The sequence below is a fragment of the Schistocerca americana genome, chromosome 1 (genome assembly GCF_021461395.2).
Source record: "Schistocerca americana isolate TAMUIC-IGC-003095 chromosome 1, iqSchAmer2.1, whole genome shotgun sequence".
NCBI classification, from domain to species: domain Eukaryota; kingdom Metazoa; phylum Arthropoda; class Insecta; order Orthoptera; family Acrididae; genus Schistocerca; species Schistocerca americana.
In genome coordinates, this window is record NC_060119.1 from 481,069,584 (window position 1) to 481,092,582 (window position 22,999).

Here is a 22,999-nt window from a genome sequence, read left to right on the forward strand (position 1 = left end):
GCGTTGGAGACAGCCACAGGATCAACAAGGACCTCATTACCTGAGGTCAGGCCAGGTACCGAGGAGTGGGCCTTAATGCCCGACAGCTGGCGCAGGCCACCCCATACGACAGAAGAGGGAGTAAAACTGTTAAAGGAGCTGGTGAAAGAGGCCCAACAAGCCCTTTTGCTGTCTTTGATGACTCTACGGCATTGCGCTCGGAGTCGTTTGTATCCAATAAAATTCGCCAACGTAGGATGGCGGCGAAAGGTGCGTAAAGCATGTCGTCGAGCACGGATAGCGTCTCTACAAGCCTCGTTCCACCAGGGGACAGAAACGCGACGTGAAGAAGAGGTAGTACGAGGAATGGAACGTTCGGCAGCATTGATAACAACAGCTGTGAGGTATTCGACCTGACTGTCACAACTGAGAAAATTGTGGTCCGGAAAGGTCGCCAGGGAGGAGTAGAGTCCCCAGTCAGCTTTCGGTATGTTCCAGCTCGAAGGACGTGGGGAGGGGCATGGTGCAGGAGACGAACGACACAGGGGAAGTGGTCGCTCGAATAGGTGTCAGAAAGGACATACCACTCGAACCGACGGGCAAGAGTGGTAGAACAGATCGAGAGGTCCAAGTGGGAGTAGGTATGAGTAGAGTCCGAGAGGAAAGTCGGGGCGCCAGTATTGAGACAGACAAGACTGAGATGGTTGAAGACATCTGCCAAGAGTGAGCCTCTTTGACAGGATGCAGGAGAGCCCCAAAAGGGATGATGAGCATTGAAGTCGCCAAACAATAAAAACGGCGGGGGAAGCTGAACAATCAGGTGCATCATGTCAGCCCGACTAACAGCGGATGACGAGGGAGTGTAGATGGTACAAACTGAAAAGGTAAAAGCAGAAAGAGTAAGACGGACAGCTATTGCTTGGAGTGGGGTGGTCAATGGGATGGGATGGTAATAGACATCGTCCCGAACGAGCAACATGACCCCACCATGAGCTGGGATACCGTCCACAAGGGTGAGGTCATACCGCTCCGAGGTATAGTGGGGAAAGGCAATACGGTCAGTCGGGCGCAACTTGGTTTCCTGGAGACCAAGGACGAGCGGACAGTGCAGGCGGAGGAGCAGTTGTAATTCCTCCCGATTAGATCGAATACCTCTTATGTTACAATGTAACAAGGCCATCGCTAGTCAAAAAAGAGGGGGAACGAGACGGGGGAATAGCTGGTCACCTCGACAGCCGCGGAGGGCCAGGTTTCGAGGGAACAATCGGCGGGAGGCGGATCCTGTTCCATCAAGTCGTTGCCAGCTGTGGCCGCTGTCCCTGGTTGTGTAGGAGGGGCAGCATCGTTTGCCAACAAGAGGCCAGCTGAGCGCCTGGCAGCAGAGCGTCCCGGCGAAACTGAGGACGGCCGGGAGCAGCGACTCACGGATGGAGCGTCAGATGAAATGCGCCGGGGTGGAGAGGGGGATAGAGACTTCTTCTTGGAGGCCTTCTTGGAAGTCCGAGGAGGCACAGGGATGGTGGGCTGGACCCGAAGAAGGTCCTCACGCGCGGGATCCATTTTGGAATGCCGGACCTCGGAAGCTGGGGTCCGGAATGTTTCCCCTATGGAGGGGGGGGGGGGGGGGGAGGAGGAGGAGGAGGAGGAGGAGGAGGAGGAGGAGGAGGAGGAGGAGGAGGAGGAAGGTGGCCCCTGCGGCAGAGGGGGCGGGGGCCACGGGAGAGGAGGATTTGGAAGGGAGGGATTTGGGAGGCGGAGGCAGAGACCCCGGATGGGGGGGGAGGCGGAGGGGGGACAGGATAGGGGTGAGGATACTGCGGAAGGAGTGGACACAACTGAGGCAAACGAAGTGGTCAACGGCACGGGATGGAGGCGGTCATACTTCTTCCCGGTCTCAGAATAAGAGAGACGATCCAAAGTTTTGAGTTCTTGTATCTTCTTCTCCTTCTGATATGCGGGCCAGTCTGAGGATCTAGGCGAGTGGATGCCAGGGCAATTAACGCACCGAAGTGGTGGGGTGCATGTATGTTCCTCACGAAGAGGACGTCCACAGTCGCCACAAAGGGGCTCAGCCTCACACCGTGACGACATGTGCCCAAAGCACAAACACCGAAAACAGCGCATAGGAGACGGGACGTAAGGTCGCACGTCGCACCGGTAGCACATCACCTTTACCTTCTCCGGGAGAACGTCCCCCTCGAAGGCGAGGATAAAGGCCCCGGTGTCGATGCGACGCTCTTTGGGGCTGCGCTGGACTCGCCGGACGAAATGCACGCCTCGGCGCTCCAGGTTGGCCCTGAGCTCCTCATCAGATTGCAGCAGGAGGTCCCGATGAAAAATAACCCCCTGCGTCCTATTCAGTGCCAGATGCGGGACAATGGACACTGGGATGTCCCCTAGGCGGTCACACGCCTGGAGCGCCGCCGACTGTGTGGCGGAGGTGGTCTTGATAAGAACGGACCCCGAACGCATCTTGCTGAGAGCCTCGATTTCCCCGAAGATGTTCCCAATGTGCTGAACAAAGAACATGGGCTTGGAGGTGGCGAACATCCCCCCATCGGTTCGAGAACATACCAAATAGCGGGGGAAGTACTTCGCCCCAAGCCGGCGGGCCTGTCCTTCCTCCCAGGGAGTGGCCAAGGGGAAAAGGGCAGGAGAACCAGAACCAGAGACAGTACCTTTCCTTTTGAAAGACTCGGCCGCAGAGCGACCTGATACGTGTTGACGTTTCATCTGCGAAACGTCCGCCCGGATACCACCCACTCCGACCAGGGGCTCTCCCCACGGGCGCCACCCAGCCTCAGCAAGGGCCACGTGGCAGGATGACCGTTGCCGGGAGTCCTGATGCCCCAAGGAGACGGGCATCTACTCCTTGGCCGACGTGGGGAGGGTGCAGCTTAGGTATCGGCAGTACGATCCCTGTGTTGTCAGGGGGCTACAACCTAGAGGGTACATGACGACCCCACCACAACGGGCTGGCTACCGTGCTGGATTTCTGGTGCCATGGAAAGTCCATCATGATCGTAGGCGCAGATGGGGACGCACTATGGGCGTAACCTGTACAACCCATCAGGCGTTTAGGCCCAATTTGAGGAATAGTGGGTATGGTTACAACGCCGGTACAATGCTGAGTGCCAAGGTCTTAGTGCACTGAGGACCAGTGGTACACCACGTAAGGCGTCCTTCCCCAAAAGGCTCGTACTTCTGTAGAATTTTGAAAAATGGAGGTCACACCCCAAGGGGGACCATCACATGGAAGGCCGAAACGGTTGAAACTCCTTTTAGTCGCCTCTTACGACAGGCAGGAATACCTCGGGCCTATTCTTACCCCGGACCCGCAGGGGGAGGAAGGTTTCTTGGGGAATGGCAGCCCGTTCTTCGCAGAGTGCTGCACTCAGAGGTATCAATGTCTGTCAGTGAGGCCCGGCACGAAGTTTGCGTTCCAAAACATCCCAGAGGTGTTCTATAGGATTCAGGTCAGGACTCTGTGCAGGACAGTCCATTACAGGGATGTTATGTAACTACTCCACCATTATGAACAGTTGCTTTATTGTGTTCAAAGATGCAATCGCCATCCCCAAATTGGTCTTCAACAGTGGGAAGCAAGAAGTTGCTTAAAACATCACTGTAGGCCTGTACTGTGATAGTTCCACACAAAACAACAAGGGGTGCAAGCCCCTACATGAAAAAAACAACCACACCATAACATTACCGCCTCCGAATTTTACTGTTGGCACTACAACATGCTGGCAGATCTTCACCAGGCATTTGCCATACCCACCCCCTGCCTATTTGCCATACCCACACCCTGCCATCGGATCGCTGCAGTGTGTACCGTGATTTGTCACTCCACACAACATTTCTCCACTGTTCTATCGTCCAATGTTAATGCTCCTTACACGTGTGGCTTATGAGCAGCCATCTACTATGATATTCAAGTTTTCTCACCTCCTGCCCAACTGTCATAGTACTTGCAGTGGATCCTGATGCAGCTTGGAATTCATGTGTGTGAGTCTGGATAGATGTCTGCCTATTACACATTATGAGCCTCTTCAACTGTTGGCGGATTGTTAGTCAACAGATGAGGTCTGCCTGTATGCTTTTGTGCTGTGCATGTCTCTTTACGTTTCCACTTCACTATCACACCGGAAACAGTGGACCTAGGGATGTTTGGGAGTGTGGAAATTTCATTTACAGATGTATGACCCAAGTGACACCCAAACACCTGACCATGTTTGAATTCCATGAGTTACGTGGAGTACCCCATTCTGCTCTCACGATTTCTAATGACTACTGAGGTCACTGATATGGAGTACATGGCAGTAAGTGGCAGCACAATGCATCTAATATGAAAAACTTATGTTTGTGAGGGTGTCCAGATACATTTGATCACACAGTGTAGCAACATCCGAAAGCCACATGCCAGTGAAGATTGCCATGAAAGATGGAAATCAGAATCAAACCATGTAATGATACAACGAAAAATAAATTTAACATTGTAAATTACAGGAGGAGACTGTTCCCTATATATTAGTGAGGTTACAGGGACTCCCATTCACTTATCACCTCTTAATTCTGAATGACAAAAATATAATCTGTTACCGCCCTGCCACAAGATGAAACATGTGGAGATCTTAAAATACTATTATGAAATTCTTAATTTTGCATAAGAATTAAGATTATAGGAAATATTTGATAGTCAACATATAAATGAAACTGCCAAAAAGCAGTTTTATATCTCAGAATATGGATTTTAATGTGCAGACAAATAAATGGAAGTAATAGAAGTAGCTCTACACTTCTGCTGACAGTATTTAAACATACAATGTGTGGGGTCTACGTAAGCAGACTTGTTAAGTTACTTCAAGCTATGAAATCTGGATATAAAGAATCTGCACATATGTCATTGTGTAAAATGATTAACGAAACAATCTCATTGAAAACAATAACTGCAATGGCAGATGAAAAATTTACACTTGCTGCACCACCTTTTACACAGACCAGATTATAAACACATCACTCCTTCATACAGAAAAATAAGATAGATACTTACAACGTAGGCAGGTCTCTGTCATACTCCAAGTGTTTATCCATGCAATAATGCTGCGCCTACAACAAATAGAATTCTTGTTATGCTATGCAATTAAAAATAAGATTGTCGTAAGTTTGTAAAGTGTGCACATTACCAGGGAGTTATAGAAAGTATGATGAAGTACACAGATGGAAAGCTGAGTTATGACTGATTATTGTGTGTTTAAAGAGAGTAAACATACTAGTCATCAGTCCCTTGCTTCACTGGAAATTCACATAATGCAAAACAAGAGAACTGTCTGCTCAGGAGTCTGACTTCACTGCAGCTGAAAATTTGGGTAGATTGTCAGATGGTCAGAAGTGAGGAAACCCAAGCAGCTAAAATTGTAGCCAGCCACTGAAGGATAGACCAAGAATGGTCATGATCAGTACATTTGAACTGTTGTGAGAAAATGGAAACTGTATGGAACCAGATAGCTTTGGGTTAAGTTGTTCAATAAATAAAATATGTACATAAAAATTTAAAATGCATGACAAGGCAGAAAGAAAGTAGCTTCAATCCACATGGAACATACACTGCAGCAGTGGAAGAAAGTAGCTTTAAGCCACTTTGGGCATACACTGTAGCAGGGGGTACTCCCCACATCGAACCTTGACACCTAATGTTTAGATGCATCACATTTTGTTACAATATCTGCTTACCCCTCAGGAAATGCATGAGTATTAGCTGCTGTATCATCACCCACAAGTATCTTGGGGCAAGAAGGTAGACAGGTTCATGGCTTGTCTCATATCAGCCAGCAGACCACACTGAAAATATGGGTATCATGAGGTATGCACAGCTGTATTGGGAGGAGCCCTCTTGATGTAAAATAAGCTCATGGGTAAGTCTGGTATGGCTGATACATAGTCAGCACAGTATGACAGCATCATTCCAAGTTGCTTGGGTAGAAGTATGCCACATCTTGGTGGTCCCTTTGATTGCCCTCAACTAATCGCAGGTTGTGGTAGTTGGCCATTTCACATCCCATGTTTTCAAAACTGGGTGCCACTGTTGCAATCTAAGGTCTGTGCCTGGTATTCTGAGTCTCAAGTTTTTCTCATGTGGTTGCTTCTTTAGTTAATTTGAAAGGTAAGTTCATTTCCTGGACTGCCTACAGGGTTCAGTGTCCAGACAAATGTTACAGCAATTCACAGCTGTGGAGGTCAAATAAAAGATATTTGGTGTTAGAGAACAAAATGCTTTTGGGGTACTACTCAGATATGCCTTTTAAGCAGCTCAATGGTTGGGCTGCAAACCAGGTAGTCCCTTGTGAGAGTTTTAATGTATTGTAGAGTCTGTGGTATGACAACCAACTCTGCAGCATACACACTGCATGCACTCAGGACAGAATACCTCATGTCCTCTTGTTTCAGTAAAAGCATAATCAACCCTGTCATTGGCTTTCAGTGTAGATGCTTGTTGAATTGGGGTAGTCATGGAGAAACAAATGGAGTAAGTGTCCAAGAACAGATTGTCAGTATTTTCCTTAGGGGCATGGAAGAGGTCCACCTGAATCATAGTACAGGGTACACATAACAAAAGATACCAAAAGGAAACTCACTACACAGCCAAGAAGGGGTTGTTTGAGGTCTTTGCACAGTCTCCCATACCCCAGACTCAGAAATTCGTAAACAGTGACATATCAGTTGCAAAACAGGATAAATTAATAGATGGATAGGCATCAGACAGACTGTAACCACATACTTGTCAAGAGTGGTGAGATACCAGCGTCTCTGTGGTGAGACACCAGCGTCCTTCATGAGGCTGCCTGTGAGGCTCATAGAAGCCTCCAGCTGCCAATCACACATCACATCAATAGTGGGCAATGTCTAAAAAGCAAAGTACTGATTGTGCTGCCAACCCATAGGAAACATTTCATTAGTCCATGTGGGATAAAATAAAAGCTTTGTAGAACTGCTGAAGAACTGAAGCCTGCACCCCATGAGGTATTGTTAAGAAAACTGAGGGTTTAAAGTTTCCTCATAGAAGTTGACTTGAGTGGGCTTACATGCAGTAACCATTTTAACTTTTGCCAAAAGATCTAAAAAATTTGAAAGTTTCAAGAACTTCACGTAACTTGTTACCAGTATGGAGTTGCAGGCACAGACACACAGTCCTGAGTTGACAAATGTGCAGGACATAAATTTCTGAGGAAGAAAACCAATATCCACTATTCACGACCTAATAACATATTATAACATACTTTCTATATGGCACCCTACAGTTGGAACTCTTCAGTGCATAATTAAGTAAAGCTCTAATACAGGCACAGTTTGTCCACATATATTAATGTTGAAAATGTGTGTCTCACTACAGTCCTGATACCATTGATTGCAATGGCAATGAGTGTCACACTCAGAAATGATCTCCAAGGAACTCCCAATTTCTTGTACTATTTGGTTGCTGAGGATTGAATCTATCCAGACCCAGATCAATCAAAGGGATAGGAAATTCTGGATAAAAATGAGTAAGCAGACCCAAAAGCTCCACTCATGCAGTGTAGACAGGATGTGGCAGTGCCAGGTGGTATTTCTCAACTTTTTCATATCACAGAACATAGTTATCAGGTGCTGGCAAAGCAGAAAAGCATTGCACACTGCAGTTTCCATATGAGTCAACTGGTAGTATGTGGTGGAAAAGAAAGCCTGAAAACCACTTCGACATTGTGATAAACATCATCTGGCTTCCAGGCACCAACACAATCAGCAGTTGACCACTCTTTCAAATAATTAACACAGCTTGTTCATTAAAGAGGCTGGTTGATAATTAGTCAACTTTTGAGAGCTTCTCCCCAGTTTCAGGATAGGAATAATAATACCCTCCTGCCATTCAGAGGGAACATCCCTTTCCACTAAACACAATTGAAAAATTTGAGGATGTGTGTTATGCTGCTGTTGCTGAATGTGTAAGCATTTGATAGGGGATTTTTTTTAGGTCCAGGGGCTACGTCTCTAAACAATGTGTAACTGCTGTGCAACTCCCAATCACTAAATGGAACAAAGTACGATTCCAGGTTTGTGTATGGAAGGATAAGTAGTTTTGTTCCACTACACCTTGCAAAGTCAGGAAATCAGGATGACAGTTACTGCAAAATATTCAACAATGGCCATGAGATCAGCATAAGAGTCCACTGAGGGAGATTCCAGGAATCACTGTGTACGATGGGTGGCTGCAATGTGGCCAGCTTTAGTCTCTACTTGAGATGGCTTTTTTGGGGTTTCAGGGCACAAAAAATCTAAGGTTATAAGCGCGCAGTATAGAACCATAGAATGCTGGGACTGCAAGGGTAAAAAACCGTTTTGAGGTCCAATACAGAAAGGAAGAAAAAACAAATCTAAAATGTCGAGATGTTACAGAAGACACCAGAGTCACCAGGTAGAAATCAAATCTCTTGTCATATTACTGCTTCTTAAAAAACTTTAAACCCAAGCCACAGCTCGCACATCATCTGCTAAAATGTCCGCAAAACGGGCAGCAGCTCGACCCTGAGACATAAATGGTTAAAATAAGGGCAGTGGATCAGGAAACGTCCGACTTAATAGCTGGCTACAGAAAGGACAGCTGGGTGCAGGGTCGCCATTCAACAAATGGCAGTGACTAAAGTGGCAGTGCCCTATTCGCAACCGAGCTAACATTACTTCCTCATGGCAATATGGTCGGGAGGAAGTCGACCAGGCTGTTGGGAGAGGTTTGACTTCTCCGAGTTTGTTCCCATGAAGGGAGCACCAATGGTCATGTCAAAGTGACGTGATACACTGATAGAGAAAACTATGAATATCTTGCGAGGGAACAGAGTAAGAGGTGGGCCGACCGAGGTGGACTGCAGCCTTAGCAGCATCATTCCCAGGCACACCAACATGGCCAGGAACCCACACAAACATTACTTAGGCTCCCCCATCTGGGAACAAATGGAGGCTGTCCTGGATCCATCTAATGATGGGGTGGACTGGATCTGGATCATCCAGACTCTGAAGGGCACTGAGGGAGTCAGAGCAGATCACACAGCGAGTGAGCTGGTGCCTCCGGACGTAGTGAACAGCCTGATAGAGGGCAAAAAGCTCTGCGGTAAAAATTGTGCACTGGTCGAGAAGCTGGTATTGAAACTTATCATCCCAACGACAAAAGCACAGCCAACACCATGGGTGGCCTTGGAACTATCAGTGTACAAAAATAAGCTGTCGGCAAGTTGTGAGCGAAGTTCGAGAAATTTTCAGCGACCGGTCAGCTCGGGAGTTGAATCCTTTGGGAACGAGCAGATGTCAAATTGAACACAAACCTGTGCTTGAAGCCAAGGTGGTGAAGGGGTCTCACCTATTCAGAAAGTGGCAGGAAGTAGGAACTGCAACTGCTGAAACAGATGACTAAAGCGGACGCTGGGAGGCCGCAAAGAAGAAGTGTACACCTCGTATTGGCAGTCAAGAATGTAATCAAAAAAGGGTCAAAGGTTGAGTGGCCTGGCATGGAAGAAAGCCAACATGCATACCTACTGAGTAGGATGTTGCACTGGTATGACAGTGGTAGTTCACCAGCTTCTGCATATAGACTCAACTGGGCTAATATGGAAGGTACCACTAGCGAGATGGATCCCCAAATGGTGGATTGTATTTGGATGGCATAAGACTGATGGCCATGCAGAGGAGTAGACAATGCATACACAATCCAACTGGGAGCAGACAAGAGATCGATAGAGGTGGAGGAGGACAGTCCTGTCAGCTCCCCAAGAGGTACCACTCAGTACACGAAGGACACTGAGGGACCGGGTGCAGCGTGCACCCAGATAGGGCATGTGGAGAGACCAACTGAGTTTCCTATCGAACATAAGCCTTAAGAACTTCGTTGCATCCATGAACAGGAGAGCATTTTTGCCCAGTTGTAAGGTTGGTGGAAGAAACGTCTTGTACTACCAGAAGTTGACGCAAACTGATTTGGCAGCAGAAAAGCAGAAACCATTTGCGACACTATGAACAGAGGTGGTCAAGACACCATTGGAGACAGCGTTGCAGGAGACGTGTCCGCTGGGAGCTGCAATAAATAGCAAAGTCGTCAACGAAAAGAGAGCCAGAAATGCCATCTGGAAGGCAGTCCATAATTGGGTTGATGGCTAAGGCGAATTGGACGACACTCAGTACGGAGCCGTGAGGCACCCAGTTCTCCTGTGAAAAGGTGTGGGATAAGGAGGAACCCACACGTATCTGGAAAACTCAGTCTGTTCGAAATTCCCGGATGAAAGTGGGAAGACTACCGCAAAGGGTCCCATGTGTGCATAGTACGCAGAATGCCTATCCATCAACAGGTATCATAGGCTTTCCCCAAATCAAAGAATACGGTCAATGTTGACGCTTCTGCAGAAAATTGTTCATGATGAACGTTGACAGGGTGACGAGATGATCAACTGCTGAGCGGCGCTTTCGGAACCCACACTGAGCATTAGTGAGAAGATTGTGTGGCTCCAGCCACCACACTAATCTACCATTGATCATGTGTTCCATCGCCTTACAAACACTGCTGGTAAAGGAAATTGGATGATAGCTGGAAGGAAGAGATTAACTTTACCAGGCTTAGGTAGGGGAACAATAGTAGCTTCACATCAAAGTGTGGGAAATACACCGTCAGTCCAAATACGGTTGTAAGTATCGAGGAGTAAGCATTTTCCTCGCAACAGGAAGATTCTGCAGCATGAGGATGTGGATTGTATCGGGCCCAGGAGCAGAAAACCTGGATGCGGAGAGAGCACACTAACTCCCTCATAGTGAAAGGAGTATTGTAGCATTCTCGATTCAAAGAGAGAAAAGAGATTGCACGAGCCTCCTCCACCTCTTTCCGAGGAAGGAAGGCAGGATGGTAGTGGGTTGAGCTGGAAACCTCCGCAAAGTACCAGCCCAAAGCGTTGGAAACATCTACAGGGTCGACTATGAAGTTTCCCGCCACAGTCAGACCAGGGATCGGGGAGTGGGCGGTAGTCCCACAAAGCCGGTGCAGGCCACCCCAAATGAGAGAGGATGAAGTAGAACTGTTGAATGAGCTGGTGAAGGAAACCCTGAATGCTTTCTTGCATTCCCTGATGGTGCGGTGGCACTGTGCACGTAGTTGCTTGTAGCGGACGCAGTTCGTTAATGTATGTGACAGTGAAAGACACAAAGTGCACATAGTCAGGCATGAATCACATTGCCGCACTCCACAGTCCACCAAGGGACAGAGATCTGACGGGGAGAAGTAGTAGTACGAGGGATAAAGGATTCAGCAGCTGAGAGAATAACATCCACAAGATGCTCGACCTGATCATCACCTGCCAAGGAGGAATCGAGCCCCCAGTCAGCAAGAGAATTTCGCTGTGGCAGAGTATCACTACACAGGCGAGTCACACAAGGGAAGTGGTCACTCGAGTAAGTATCAGAAAGAGCACACCACTCGAGGCATCGAGTGAGCTGGGCAGAGCAGATCGAGAGGTCTAAGTGGGAATAAGTCTGCGAGAAATCGGAGAGAAACATGGCTTTGCCAGTGTTAAGGCGCACAAGATTCAAATGAGTGAGAGCATCTGCCAAAAGAGAACCTCTCAGGCAGGCAAGAGGCAAGCCCCAAAAAGGATGATTGGCAATGGTGTCACCAAAGAGCAGAAAGGGTGTAGGAAACCGAGCAACAAGCTGCATCGGGTCCACCCTAGTGACAGCAGAAGACAAAGGGATATAAATGGTGCAGAGGGACAAGGTAAATTTGGGAAGGAAAACACAGGCAACAACTGCTTGTAGGTGGGTGTGCAAGGGGATAGGACAATGAAAAACATCTTGCAGAAGCAGTATGACCCGCCAAGAGCAGGAATCCCTGCTATAAGGGGAAGGTCCATCCGTAGCGACATAAAATGGGAAAGATCAAAATGGTCTTGAGGACGTAGCATGGTTTCTTGGAGACAGACTACATGCGGACATTACAATCGCAGGAGCAGCTGGAGGTCCACTCTGTTAGACCGAAGGCCATGGATATTCCACTGTAAAAGGGCCATAAAATTTAGGAACACCGGAGAATGAATAAGAAACACTCACCTCGACAACCGCTTGCGGGGAGTTGTCGAGGGAGGACGGTCACTGGAATCCACATGTGGAGGATATTCGTCCATTAACTCAGCGGGATCAACGGAGCTTCCCCAGTGTCGGTAAGTTGAAAAGAACTGACGAGTCTCGGGGGAGGGGGGGGGAGGGGGGGGGGGGGGGGGGGAAGACTGGTTGCCCTTTGGACGATTGTTTTGACTTTTGGAGATTTGCAGAAGATCCAGATGGCTGCAAACTCAAGGTACGCAAGAAATCTTCCCGGGAATAATCCTTTTTGAACTGATGGTTCACAGGCTGCGTTGCAACTGTCTTCGACGGTGAGGTCAAAGAGCAGGCAGCAGAATCTACAGCCCGGGAAGCGGGAGACGGAGTGTGAGCTTTAAGGCGAGGCGACGTTGCCACCATCGAACTGAACTATAAGTCAAGTTTGCACAGCTATGTTTTTGTGGGACAGGGAGAGGCTAACAGTGCTGTAGCTTCCAGATGAAGGGACATTCGGTTTACGGCTCACCAACAGTTTCTGGGCAACAGGAAAAGGTACCTTGTCCTTCAACCTTATCTCCTGAACAGCCCACTCATCTTGGTAGACGGAACACGAACGAGAGGAAGCAGCATGTTCTCCATTACAATTGACGCAGCGGGGGGAAGGAGGTGGACACGTGCCCTCATGTGCATCTCTGCTACAAGTGACACATTTGGCTGTGTTTTTACATGACATGCTGGTATGATTGAACTGGTGGCACCTATAACACCTTAACGGATTGGGAATGTAAGGGCGCACAGAGATGACTTCGTAGCCGGCCTTTATCTTGGTAGGAAGCATTATCTGATTGAAAGTCAGGAACAATGTGCAAGTGGGCACCAAATCGGCAGCTTCCTTCTTCATAACTCTAACAGCAGTAACGCCCTGATCTGATAGATAATTAATTATTTCATCCTCCGTCAAACCATCCAACAGCCGGGTGTAGATAACACCGGGGGACGAGTTCAGTGTCCTGTGAGCCTCCACTTTTATAGGATATTTGTGGAGGATTTGGGCCTTGAGTAGTTTCTGGGCCCGGAGAGCACTTTCAATTTCCAAAAGCAGAGTTCCATTGTGGAGACTAGAGCATGACTTCACAAGGCCGGCAATGCCATCCACGCCTTTCTGTAGAACAAAGGGGTTAAGAGCAGCAAAAGTCTGGTTTTCGTCTAAACTTAAAGACTACGAGATATCGAGGCACAATAGGAAGAGACACTGAGGCAGGAGCCTCATTCCACTTTCTTTTATGTGAAACACTTTGAGAAAAGAAGGAAAATCAGTCATTGGGAAGGAGTTCCCCACAATTGCCAGCATCTCCGATGATACGCTCCTTCCAGCCAGGGACCCTCCAAAGGAGAGCCTCCCCACCTTAAGTGATTGTTCTTACCTTAGGTCACACCTTCCAAACGACAGACGGAGGGAACAATCAGCAGAGTAGGAAGATCTGGCAATCACTCCTCCCTGAGCCCAGACTGTACTAGGGGGTACGTGTGGGCCCTGCATGCCAACCCAGCATTGGGAATTACCCGTCACCCAGTCTCCTACTATGCATCAAATGTGTGGGTGGTCATCAGGCACACACAGGGAGGGGCCGAAAGAAGGGAGGGGCCGAAAGAAGGGAGGGGCCGAAAGAAGGGAGGGGCCGAAAGAAGGGAGGGGCCGAAAGAAGGGAGGGGCCGAAAGAAGGGAGGGGCCGAAAGAAGGGAGGGGCCGAAAGAAGGGAGGGGCCGAAAGAAGGGAGGGGCCGAAAGAAGGGAGGGGCCGAAAGAAGGGAGGGGCCGAAAGAAGGGAGGGGCCGAAAGAAGGGAGGGGCCGAAAGAAGGGAGGGGCCGAAAGAAGGGAGGGGCCGAAAGAAGGGAGGGGCCGAAAGAAGGGAGGGGCCGAAAGAAGGGAAAGACAGAAAGAAGGGAAAGACAGAAAGAAGGGAAAGACAGAAAGAAGGGAAAGACAGAAAGAAGGGAAAGACAGAAAGAAGGGAAAGACAGAAAGAAGGGAAAGACAGAAAGAAGGGAAAGACAGAAAGAAGGGAAAGACAGAAAGAAGGGAAAGACAGAAAGAAGGGAAAGACAGAAAGAAGGGAAAGACAGAAAGAAGGGAAAGACAGAAAGAAGGGAAAGACAGAAAGAAGGGAAAGACAGAAAGAAGGGAAAGACAGAAAGAAGGGAAAGACAGAAAGAAGGGAAAGACAGAAAGAAGGGAAAGACAGAAAGAAGGGAAAGACAGAATGGCCTCAAACACTGCAGCGGAAGAAAAATGGGGGGCAAGGATAGGGCAGGCACCAGGGAAACCAATTGTATTGTAATTGTAAATAGTCTTCATAGGTTGGACTGAACCTAATGATACTTTATGTTGGCCATGTTTGACACAATGGTGTTGTGGGATATGACACCATGTACATGCAAATGGAGAACAGAATACTGGTAAATTTGTGTGTGTGTGTGTGTGTGTATAATATTCTTTTGAATGTGACTAACCGATTCTTAGTATAGTCCCATTATAGATTAGGGTGAAAGGGGACAGTTAGGTTCTAGTGTCAGCATATCCAATGTGTGAATATGAAATCTTAATTGTGGTGACGTACATGTTGGTAGCATTGTCCAAAGCCAAGGGTGCACTGAAAGGTAACTAACTGATTAGGAGTTTGCAGAGCAGTATTTAAAAATTCAGTTAATCACATTTTTGTGATCTCTCTAACAGACGATTTGGCAAAACTGACAGCTGCTGGTTGCATTAACAATGTTTATATCTAGTCGACATGCTTTAAAGCCTCCATTTTTGTCCCCATATTTATGAAGATTAATTGAATATAGTAACCAACGATTTCAATTTTGTATCGCCTGCCTTCTTGCTACTGCCATTGAGATGATTGACACCATTGGCCTCACTGAATTTATTTCAGACCTAATAACACTCAAAATCTTCCTTGCATTGCTTTTGGAATTTTGAATATTTTGGCCTACTACAAGAGTTTTGCCCTTTTGCTGACACATTGAAGAATTTTCCGAGACTGCTTATAGAGCATTTTAAGTCTTTATTAGAGCTAGTCCTCTGCATTAAATGAAGGTCTCCTCTTAGGTCACTTGTCTCCAGTTTCAAAAACAGGTTCATTTTGAGTCATCCTGTCACTAACTACTATAAATTTCAAACAGAGAGGAACAGTAAAATCCTACCAATCTTAGTATTACCCAAACACTGGTACTGATATACTTACCACATATGCCTTTGGAATGTTTTCCTTTTCAATCAATGGTGGAGAGGTTGGATCTGGAATGTATCTGTCTTTAGGAGTGAAGCATGTATAGTTCACTGGAGAGTAATTCCAATCTACTGTCAGGTTTGTCTGTAGATAAATAAGAGGAGCTCATTAACATAAAATAAAACTACATGGATACAAGTTTAGTGTACAACAATAAGTAAAAAAAGATGCAAAGACTAAGATTTAATATGTAATTAAGCAGTTCATTAGAGAGATTAACACTAGAAGGATTGCACCTGTCGTTTTGACAGGTGCTTGACTACCAGACAGTTTTTGTAAATGTTTTATTCTACATTTCCCATTTCTTTACGAGTTAATATTTGTGAGGTACATGTCTGCAAAGAATTAAGCATTTAGGGCCTTTCTGAGAAGTGGCACAATGAACTACTAGAAAGATCACCATCCATCATTTTGACTGGTACAGAAGCACGAGAAACAGCTTTTGGACCTGTCCACAGATATCATTTGCCTTCCTGGTTGGTTTATGGCATTCAGCAGAAGTAATGGGGGGAAAAAAAGACCATCTAAAACTGATACCAGTATGCTACTTCTTAATAACTGGTGATTTTTCAGTATTTATTTGGTCTTGGTTGTAGTAGGTGTTTTTATTCTTAACTGATAATCAGGTAAAATCTATGATCTCAATTAGTCAACAGCAGTAGTAAAACTTTGTTTTTAAGTAAACCTTTTCTTAAAAGATATACTTTTTATTTGTAAATTTCCACTGCTTTGAAATATTGGTTACAGAAAATGGGAAAGTGTTCTGCTATTTTAATACCAATGTTGACAAACGAGTAATGAACACAAGGCATAAGAATTGGTACAGCACTGCTGGGACAATAAAGTACTTGTTACTAAGTGTCATGGCCTGTTGGATGATAAGCACGTACATGCAAGTGTGCCGGACTTGCCCTATCTTGTCTATAAGGCAGTTTCCCACTGTAGTTCAGTATTATTTGTATTATGCATCATGGCACTAGGTAGAGAGGTAGTGTGTTTCAGCTCGATGAAAGTCGTGTTTTACTTGATATAGTGTGTTAAGTGTAACTAGGCAGTGCGTAACTTAATTCTGTGCAAATTTTGCGACAAATGGTGTCATTTTTGTTGTGCTGAAGTGTCAGTTGTGCAGATAAAAACAGTAAACAGGCATGTCCAACTAACACGGTGGATGAAAATGCCTGTAGACTTGCTTCACATCGAGATGCCCAGGAAGAAATGAACCTTGTGAAAGTTCATTCAGAGTTACAAGAGGATATTAAAGATCTCCAGTTAGAGAACACAAAACTAAAGCAACAGGTTTGTGCTGCTGATTGTAATATCAGGCATAACGAACTTATTCTTAACTGTGAAATACCTGTTCAAACACACAACGATGTTAGGCCTTGGGAATATGTTTTGAGAAAAAGAACATTCACAAAGAAAATCAAAGACTACGAAAGCAACTTTCCCCCTTTACAAAAAAAAAGGTTTGAAGTGCTAACTAAATCTGAAAACAATGAATCAAAAGTGTCAAATTACAATGGAAACAACTGCAAAACAAACGAAAAGGAAGAATCCAGTTCTGTGAATTAAAAAAGTCTTGTCAAAGTCTGTAAGCAAACACAAAATAAGGATTCTTTCAGACAGCCACAGTCATGGTATGTCCAGTATATTAAGTTCCATGTAGGATGACTCAATGAAGTTTGAAGTGGAGGGGTTTATGAAATCTGGAGCTTCTCTGACATGTGGGTAAAAGTGACTTCCCTGAATGGTCTAAAGATTTTGTTTTTGTAATTGGAGGATCAAATTGTGTTAGCAAAAAATCAAGCACCTGATGCAATCTCTGCCCTGAAGAGAACAATAGCTAGACTCACACATACAAATAGCACCATAGTGAACGTACGACATGATTTGACTGAAGCTTCATGTGTAAACAAAGATCAAAAACTAATATTAGATACAACCAAATCTGATCATTTTAATAATGTGACAGTGATAAATGTAAGCACTTTTAAAAGACCATTACACAAAACATGGACAGCACCTTAATTAGCTATAACAGATGAAAGAAATTTCGAGAAGAATGAAGAGACTTCCCAATTTGTAGGAAACTGAATTGCCAGTAGATTTGCCAAAATTTGAATGGAGAACTATTTATGCTAAGGATATATTGAATGTTGTCAAATCATTGAGCAACTCCAGAACTGAGGACATCTATGGTTTTTCTAATTTTATCATAAAGAAAATAGACACTATATGCAATCCACTGTTCTACCTAATTAATAGGGTGTTTACAGAAGGAACATTGCAATAGCACCTATAACATCCAAAATTATTTAAACATTAATGAAGGACCAATTAAATGTTTTTTTTCTTGCAATCCCCTAAATAGGGCCCAATATGGATTCCGAAGTGGGCTATCAACAATAAAGGCAGTTCAGGAGGTTGTATTATCAATATTACATGGTTATAAAAATAAGGGAACACCTATGCAACTTTAGTAGGTTTACCCAAGGCATTTGACACTGTCCCACATAGAATTTTAATTAAAAAACTTGGAAAATATGGAATAACTGCTGAAAACATACCTGATACACAAAACCAAATGGTAGTTTTAAATTCAAATAAATCTGACTGCCTCAAGGTGAAATATGGAGTCCCACAAGGATCTGCAATGGCCCTTTCTTGTTTATTGTGTACGTGAATGACCCGCCCAATTTATTACCATATAAATCTGTAATTAGGGTCGACAGAAGCGTCCGATCCCACGCGTCGGCTTTGACCCGTGACGTAAGGGTGTTGTCGTGTGTGACGTCATGACGGCGCGGAGTTTGGTTTGAGTGTGGCTGTCTCCAGTTCTGTTTTATCTTATTTTATTTACTTTTCTGATCTGTTCGTTCTATCTCGTGAGATTTTTTTTTTTTTAATTTAAAAACACTTATTACTTATTTTAATTATCTGTTTCCTCGAATTTCTGTTTTAGTTTATTATATTTATCTTTCTGATCTGTTCGTTCTATCCCGTGAGATTTTTTTTTTTAAAAGACAAAAAAACACTAATCAGCTACTGAAGCATCTTTATCTTCTATGGGTTGCAGGGGTTACGACCCCTGGGGAGGTGGGTGGGTATTCATGCATGGCTGTCTTCACTTACACGTTGTAGCTACGCAAGGCGTCTAAATTTGTTTATATTTAGTTTGCCCCCACCCAAAACACCCCATTTCCCGCGCTTGTCCCATTAGTGTCATTAGGCTTCTTGTGGAAAGTGTGCGTGTGTTTTTGTTTCCGCCATATTTGTGACGTCATGGGTCAAAGCAGACAGGTGGGATCGGACGCTTCTGTATTTCCCTGTAATTATGCCAACGACAACTTTTATCACGTCACATAGTGACGCGGATGTTGTCAAACAAATGAACAACTCAATGATGGAAAAGGCAGCTCAGTGGTTCCATGAAAATAGACTGTCATTAAATAAAAACAAAACAAACATCCTCTTTTTCCCTCAGCGTAATAATGGATCACATGAACTCAGGCATTCAGTAAAATTGTTTGGCATATATCTAGATACTAAATTATGCTGGAATACCCACACAAAGAGCTGTGCGCAAGAGTTCTATATCTCCTTAGGAAACTTAAGGACTGTGTCACTAAATAGTGCATGCTTATGGCATATTATGCCTTTTTTCACACACATTTCGATCATGGAATAGTTCTTTGGGAAACTTTGCTGGGGGCAAAAGATGTCTTCCTCTGACAAAAGAAAGCCATTAGGTATATTTTTGGTTTGAGCAAATTAACTTCTTGCAGACAGTGCTTTATTGAGCACAAAATACTTACAGTCCCCAGTCTATATACACTCAAAGCACTTATGCAAGCCAAACAATGCCCACACGTATGAAAGCAGTTTGGATGTGCACTCATATGAAACCAGAAACAGGAACTTATTAGACATTCCTTGGACACTTGAGTAAAGTCCAAAATAATTTTGTACATGCTGGCAAAACATTTATTAATACTATCACACGGCACAAGGGAATTGCATGAAAATAAATTTAAAATGGCGGTAGAGACATGGCTGAAAGAGACCGCATTCTATAGTACAACCGAACTCATACATAATGAAAAAATATGATGCTCTTTTATATTACGAAAAATGCTTTTTTATCATAAATGTGATTGTGCACTAACAAAATTGTAACTTATGATACACAACAAAATTTGACTGTGCAACTGATTTAACAAAATTAATTATGGATGAGTACAAGACATGCAATATTTATTTAATATCTTTATATGTTAACCTTTCGTATAATCACTTGTATAACCATCTGCAGAATTATGTAACAAATGACGCCTTATATAACAACAGTTGTCTAAAGGCAAATAAATCCAATTCAATTCAATACAGAATGACACCACCCCTAGTCTTAAGTATTTTACAAAGTGAGGTATCAAAGTACAATGCTCGATTTGTGACACCATAATCAGAAAGCTTCATTCAAAATTTCCAGCAAAAACTGAACGTAGCCGATCTGTTGCCTGTGTGTACTCAGTATGCCTTTACCTGCTTGTAGCTCTTGAAAACCAATTACTTCACAAGAAAAATTGTTTTCTCCAACCTCAGTCGTCACTTTTCTCAAAGTAGTAAATGGAAGAAGAAGTTTTCTTTTATTTTACTTTTTAATGTAATACTTTGATTCTACGTATGTTTAAACTGGAGGAGACAAAACTTTTCAATTTTTGTTCAATTTCCATGTTTATTACAGGAAAGAACAGTGATAAAAAACCACGAGTCAGTTATTTCAGAAACCACATCTTTTGAGTGGTTTTTAACATTCAGGTTAAAGTGACATTAAAAAAACAAATATAACTGAAAACCGGTTGTTCCAGCAATTTATGTCACCCCTATTCTGCTGACCATTTGTCGACAAGGAAGGAAATGCTGATGTGATGCATTCTGTTGTTCACCAATTTCAGTTCCTTCATAATGATGTTTCTAATGTGGGGTTACATTCCACGTGAAAATATCACTGTAGATGAGCAACTGTTTTCATTCCAGCCTAGTTGCTCTTTCATTCAGTGTATGAACAATAAAACAGACCAGTTTGGATAAAGATTTGCCTTGCAGTAGGTATGAATTCTAGATACCTGTGAATCCTGGCAAAGATGGGCAACACTGCACAGGTGTTCTTTATACAGCCCTTTGTTTCCACACAAAGAAATATCACATGTAGTTATTTCACAACCAAATGCGATTCAAAAAGTGACATTTATGAGTACAAGCATTGTACGCACAGTGAAGAAAACTTGAAAGGAAAACCCTCAGTCAGCAAAATCTGCTGTAGCATCTTTACACCCAACTATACTTTACAATTCAGGTGACATGACTAACATGGTGTTAGGGGAAAGAGAACAAAAGATGAGGGTAAAGACATAGACCGAGAGATTAATACACTTAGCAGATTCAGAAGGAGGTAGGTTGCAGTGGTTACTTGGAGATGAAGCTTGCACAGGATAGTGTAGCATGGAGAGCTGCATCAAACCAGTCGCTGGACTGTGGGTCAGAACATCACCTCGGATGGAGTCATTGTCAGATGCAGAAGTAACATCAAGTGTGTCCCTGGGAAGTGTGTTGGGACCCTTGCTATTCACTCTATATATAAATTACATTGCACACAATATTAATAGTAAAACAGTAGCTTTTTGCAGGTGATGCAGCTGTCTATAATGAAGTACTATCTGAAAGAAACTGCATAAATATTCAGTAAGATCTTCATAAGATTTCAACGTGGTGCGGAGATCAACAACTTGCTCTAAATGTTTAGCAATGTAAAATTTTGAACTTCACAAAACGAAACAATGTAGTATCCTACGAGTAAAAAGTGAGTCACTGTTGGAATCGGCGAACCCATACAAACACTTGGGTGCAACACTTTGCAGGGATATCAAGTGGAATGATCGGACGTAGTTACAGTCGTGGGTAAAGCAGGTGACAGACTTCGGTTTATTGGTAGAATATTGGCACAGTGCAATTACTTTACAAAGGAGATTGTTTAAAAATTACTCGTGCGATCTGTTCTACAATACTGCTTAGGTCCGTGGGATCCGTACAAGATAGGAATAACGGGGAAATTGAACGTATACAGAGAAGGGCAGCACTAATGGTACAGATTCATTTAATCTGTGGGAGAGAATTACAGAGATACTTAGGAACTGAACTGGAAGATTCTCGAAGGCAGACGTAAACTATCCCGAGAAAGTCTATCAAAGTTTCAAGAACCGGCTTTAAAGGATTATGAACACACTACAACCTCCATGTATCACTCACATAGGGATCACGAAGATGAGATTAGGATAATTGCTGCACGCACATAGGCATTCAAACGAATCTTTCTTCTCCCGCTCCATACGTGAATGGTACAATAAGAAACCCTAATAACTGGTACGATGGAACATAGGGCCTACCCTCTGCCACGCACCTCACCGTGGTTTGCCGACTATAGATGCAGAAGTTATCCTTTCTAGATCCAGTAGTGATCAGGACTACGTGGTACTAATGGATTTATCTTCCAAGTTGCACTCAACAATTTAGGAACACCAATACAACGGCAACAGACGACAACGAACTGTTAACCAGAATTAACTATATATTTACCTCTGCATCATCACAGAACCTCGAAGCAACGCCCATTTTAACTCCATGTTTAGCATCCTTTAAATTATGATTCGCATCATGAGCAGCTTCCGTAGTTCTTTCAGGCAGCCACCGTCCCGTCCAAGTTTCTGGTTTCGAGGTTGTCATGCTCTCGCATGGTTTCATCGCCATTATTATTAAAAATGCTGATATAAGGAAACACCATTCCGTTCCATGGCCGACGACCATTTTTTCTGTCTTACGCACGTTTGAAAAAGTTATATAAAAAAAAATGCTCTTCCGCAGTTCTTGATTGTGAAGCTTTCCTCCCAACTGTCACTTCTGAATGTGTCGAAAGCAGACGCTCCGAACTGCGCACGCATCTGAGCAAAGACTATGGCATCAAACTACCTGAGATGTTCCACTTATGCAAGTGATCGAAGTACGTCCACAGTGTAACATAAAGCCCGGTCCACACGCAACGATCTGTCTGCGCAGACATCGGCGCAGATGTCTGTACATGCAAAAGATCGCTGCAAATGTGGTGTGTTCACACGACAGTCGACACAAACCCCAATCTACTACTCGCCCGCCATCTGTCGGTGTAGAAAAGAAATATCAGTGGCAAGCGACTACGCTCCCCGAAAACGTCAAACTTTAATTCAGTTATTTTGAAAAATAGAAATGGAGGAAGTTCTGTTGTTTTCTGTGTTCGCAACTTGTGTTGCAAAAAACATTCAGACCAACCGCAGGAAACAGAGAAAGCGGTCAAAATGGTGCAGACAGTGGCTGCTAAAGCGAAAGCAGTTTTGTCACGTAAATTTACTGCGAGAGTTGCAGGGCGAACCTGTTTTGTTTTACATAACCTCGTGTTCCATTTCCTCGCACATTGGCACTCCAATTTCATCTTCAATTGTACTCCTGCTTGGTCTTGGCGTTTCTTGATCACTAAGAAAGCCAAGTAGATCAAAATACCATAACGTTGGCTGGTATACTTGATCTACTCCTACACC

The 22,999-nt window shown here is 44.4% G+C and overlaps 1 protein-coding gene across 1 annotated transcript in view; it reads right to left on the reverse strand.

Annotated features, from left to right (window-relative positions):
* Positions 1-22,359, reverse strand: part of LOC124624081 — a 38,039-nt gene extending 15,680 nt beyond the window's left edge. Inside the window, exons 1-3 of the mRNA XM_047149084.1 lie at positions 22,008-22,359; positions 15,330-15,458; positions 5,033-5,088 (exon numbers count right to left, since the gene is read on the reverse strand). Of these exons, the coding sequence (XP_047005040.1) occupies positions 5,033-5,088; positions 15,330-15,458; positions 22,008-22,235 (413 nt within the window). The 5' untranslated portion in view covers positions 22,236-22,359. The remainder of the gene's footprint in view (positions 1-5,032; positions 5,089-15,329; positions 15,459-22,007) is intronic.
* Positions 22,360-22,999: the final 640 nt, after the last annotated feature.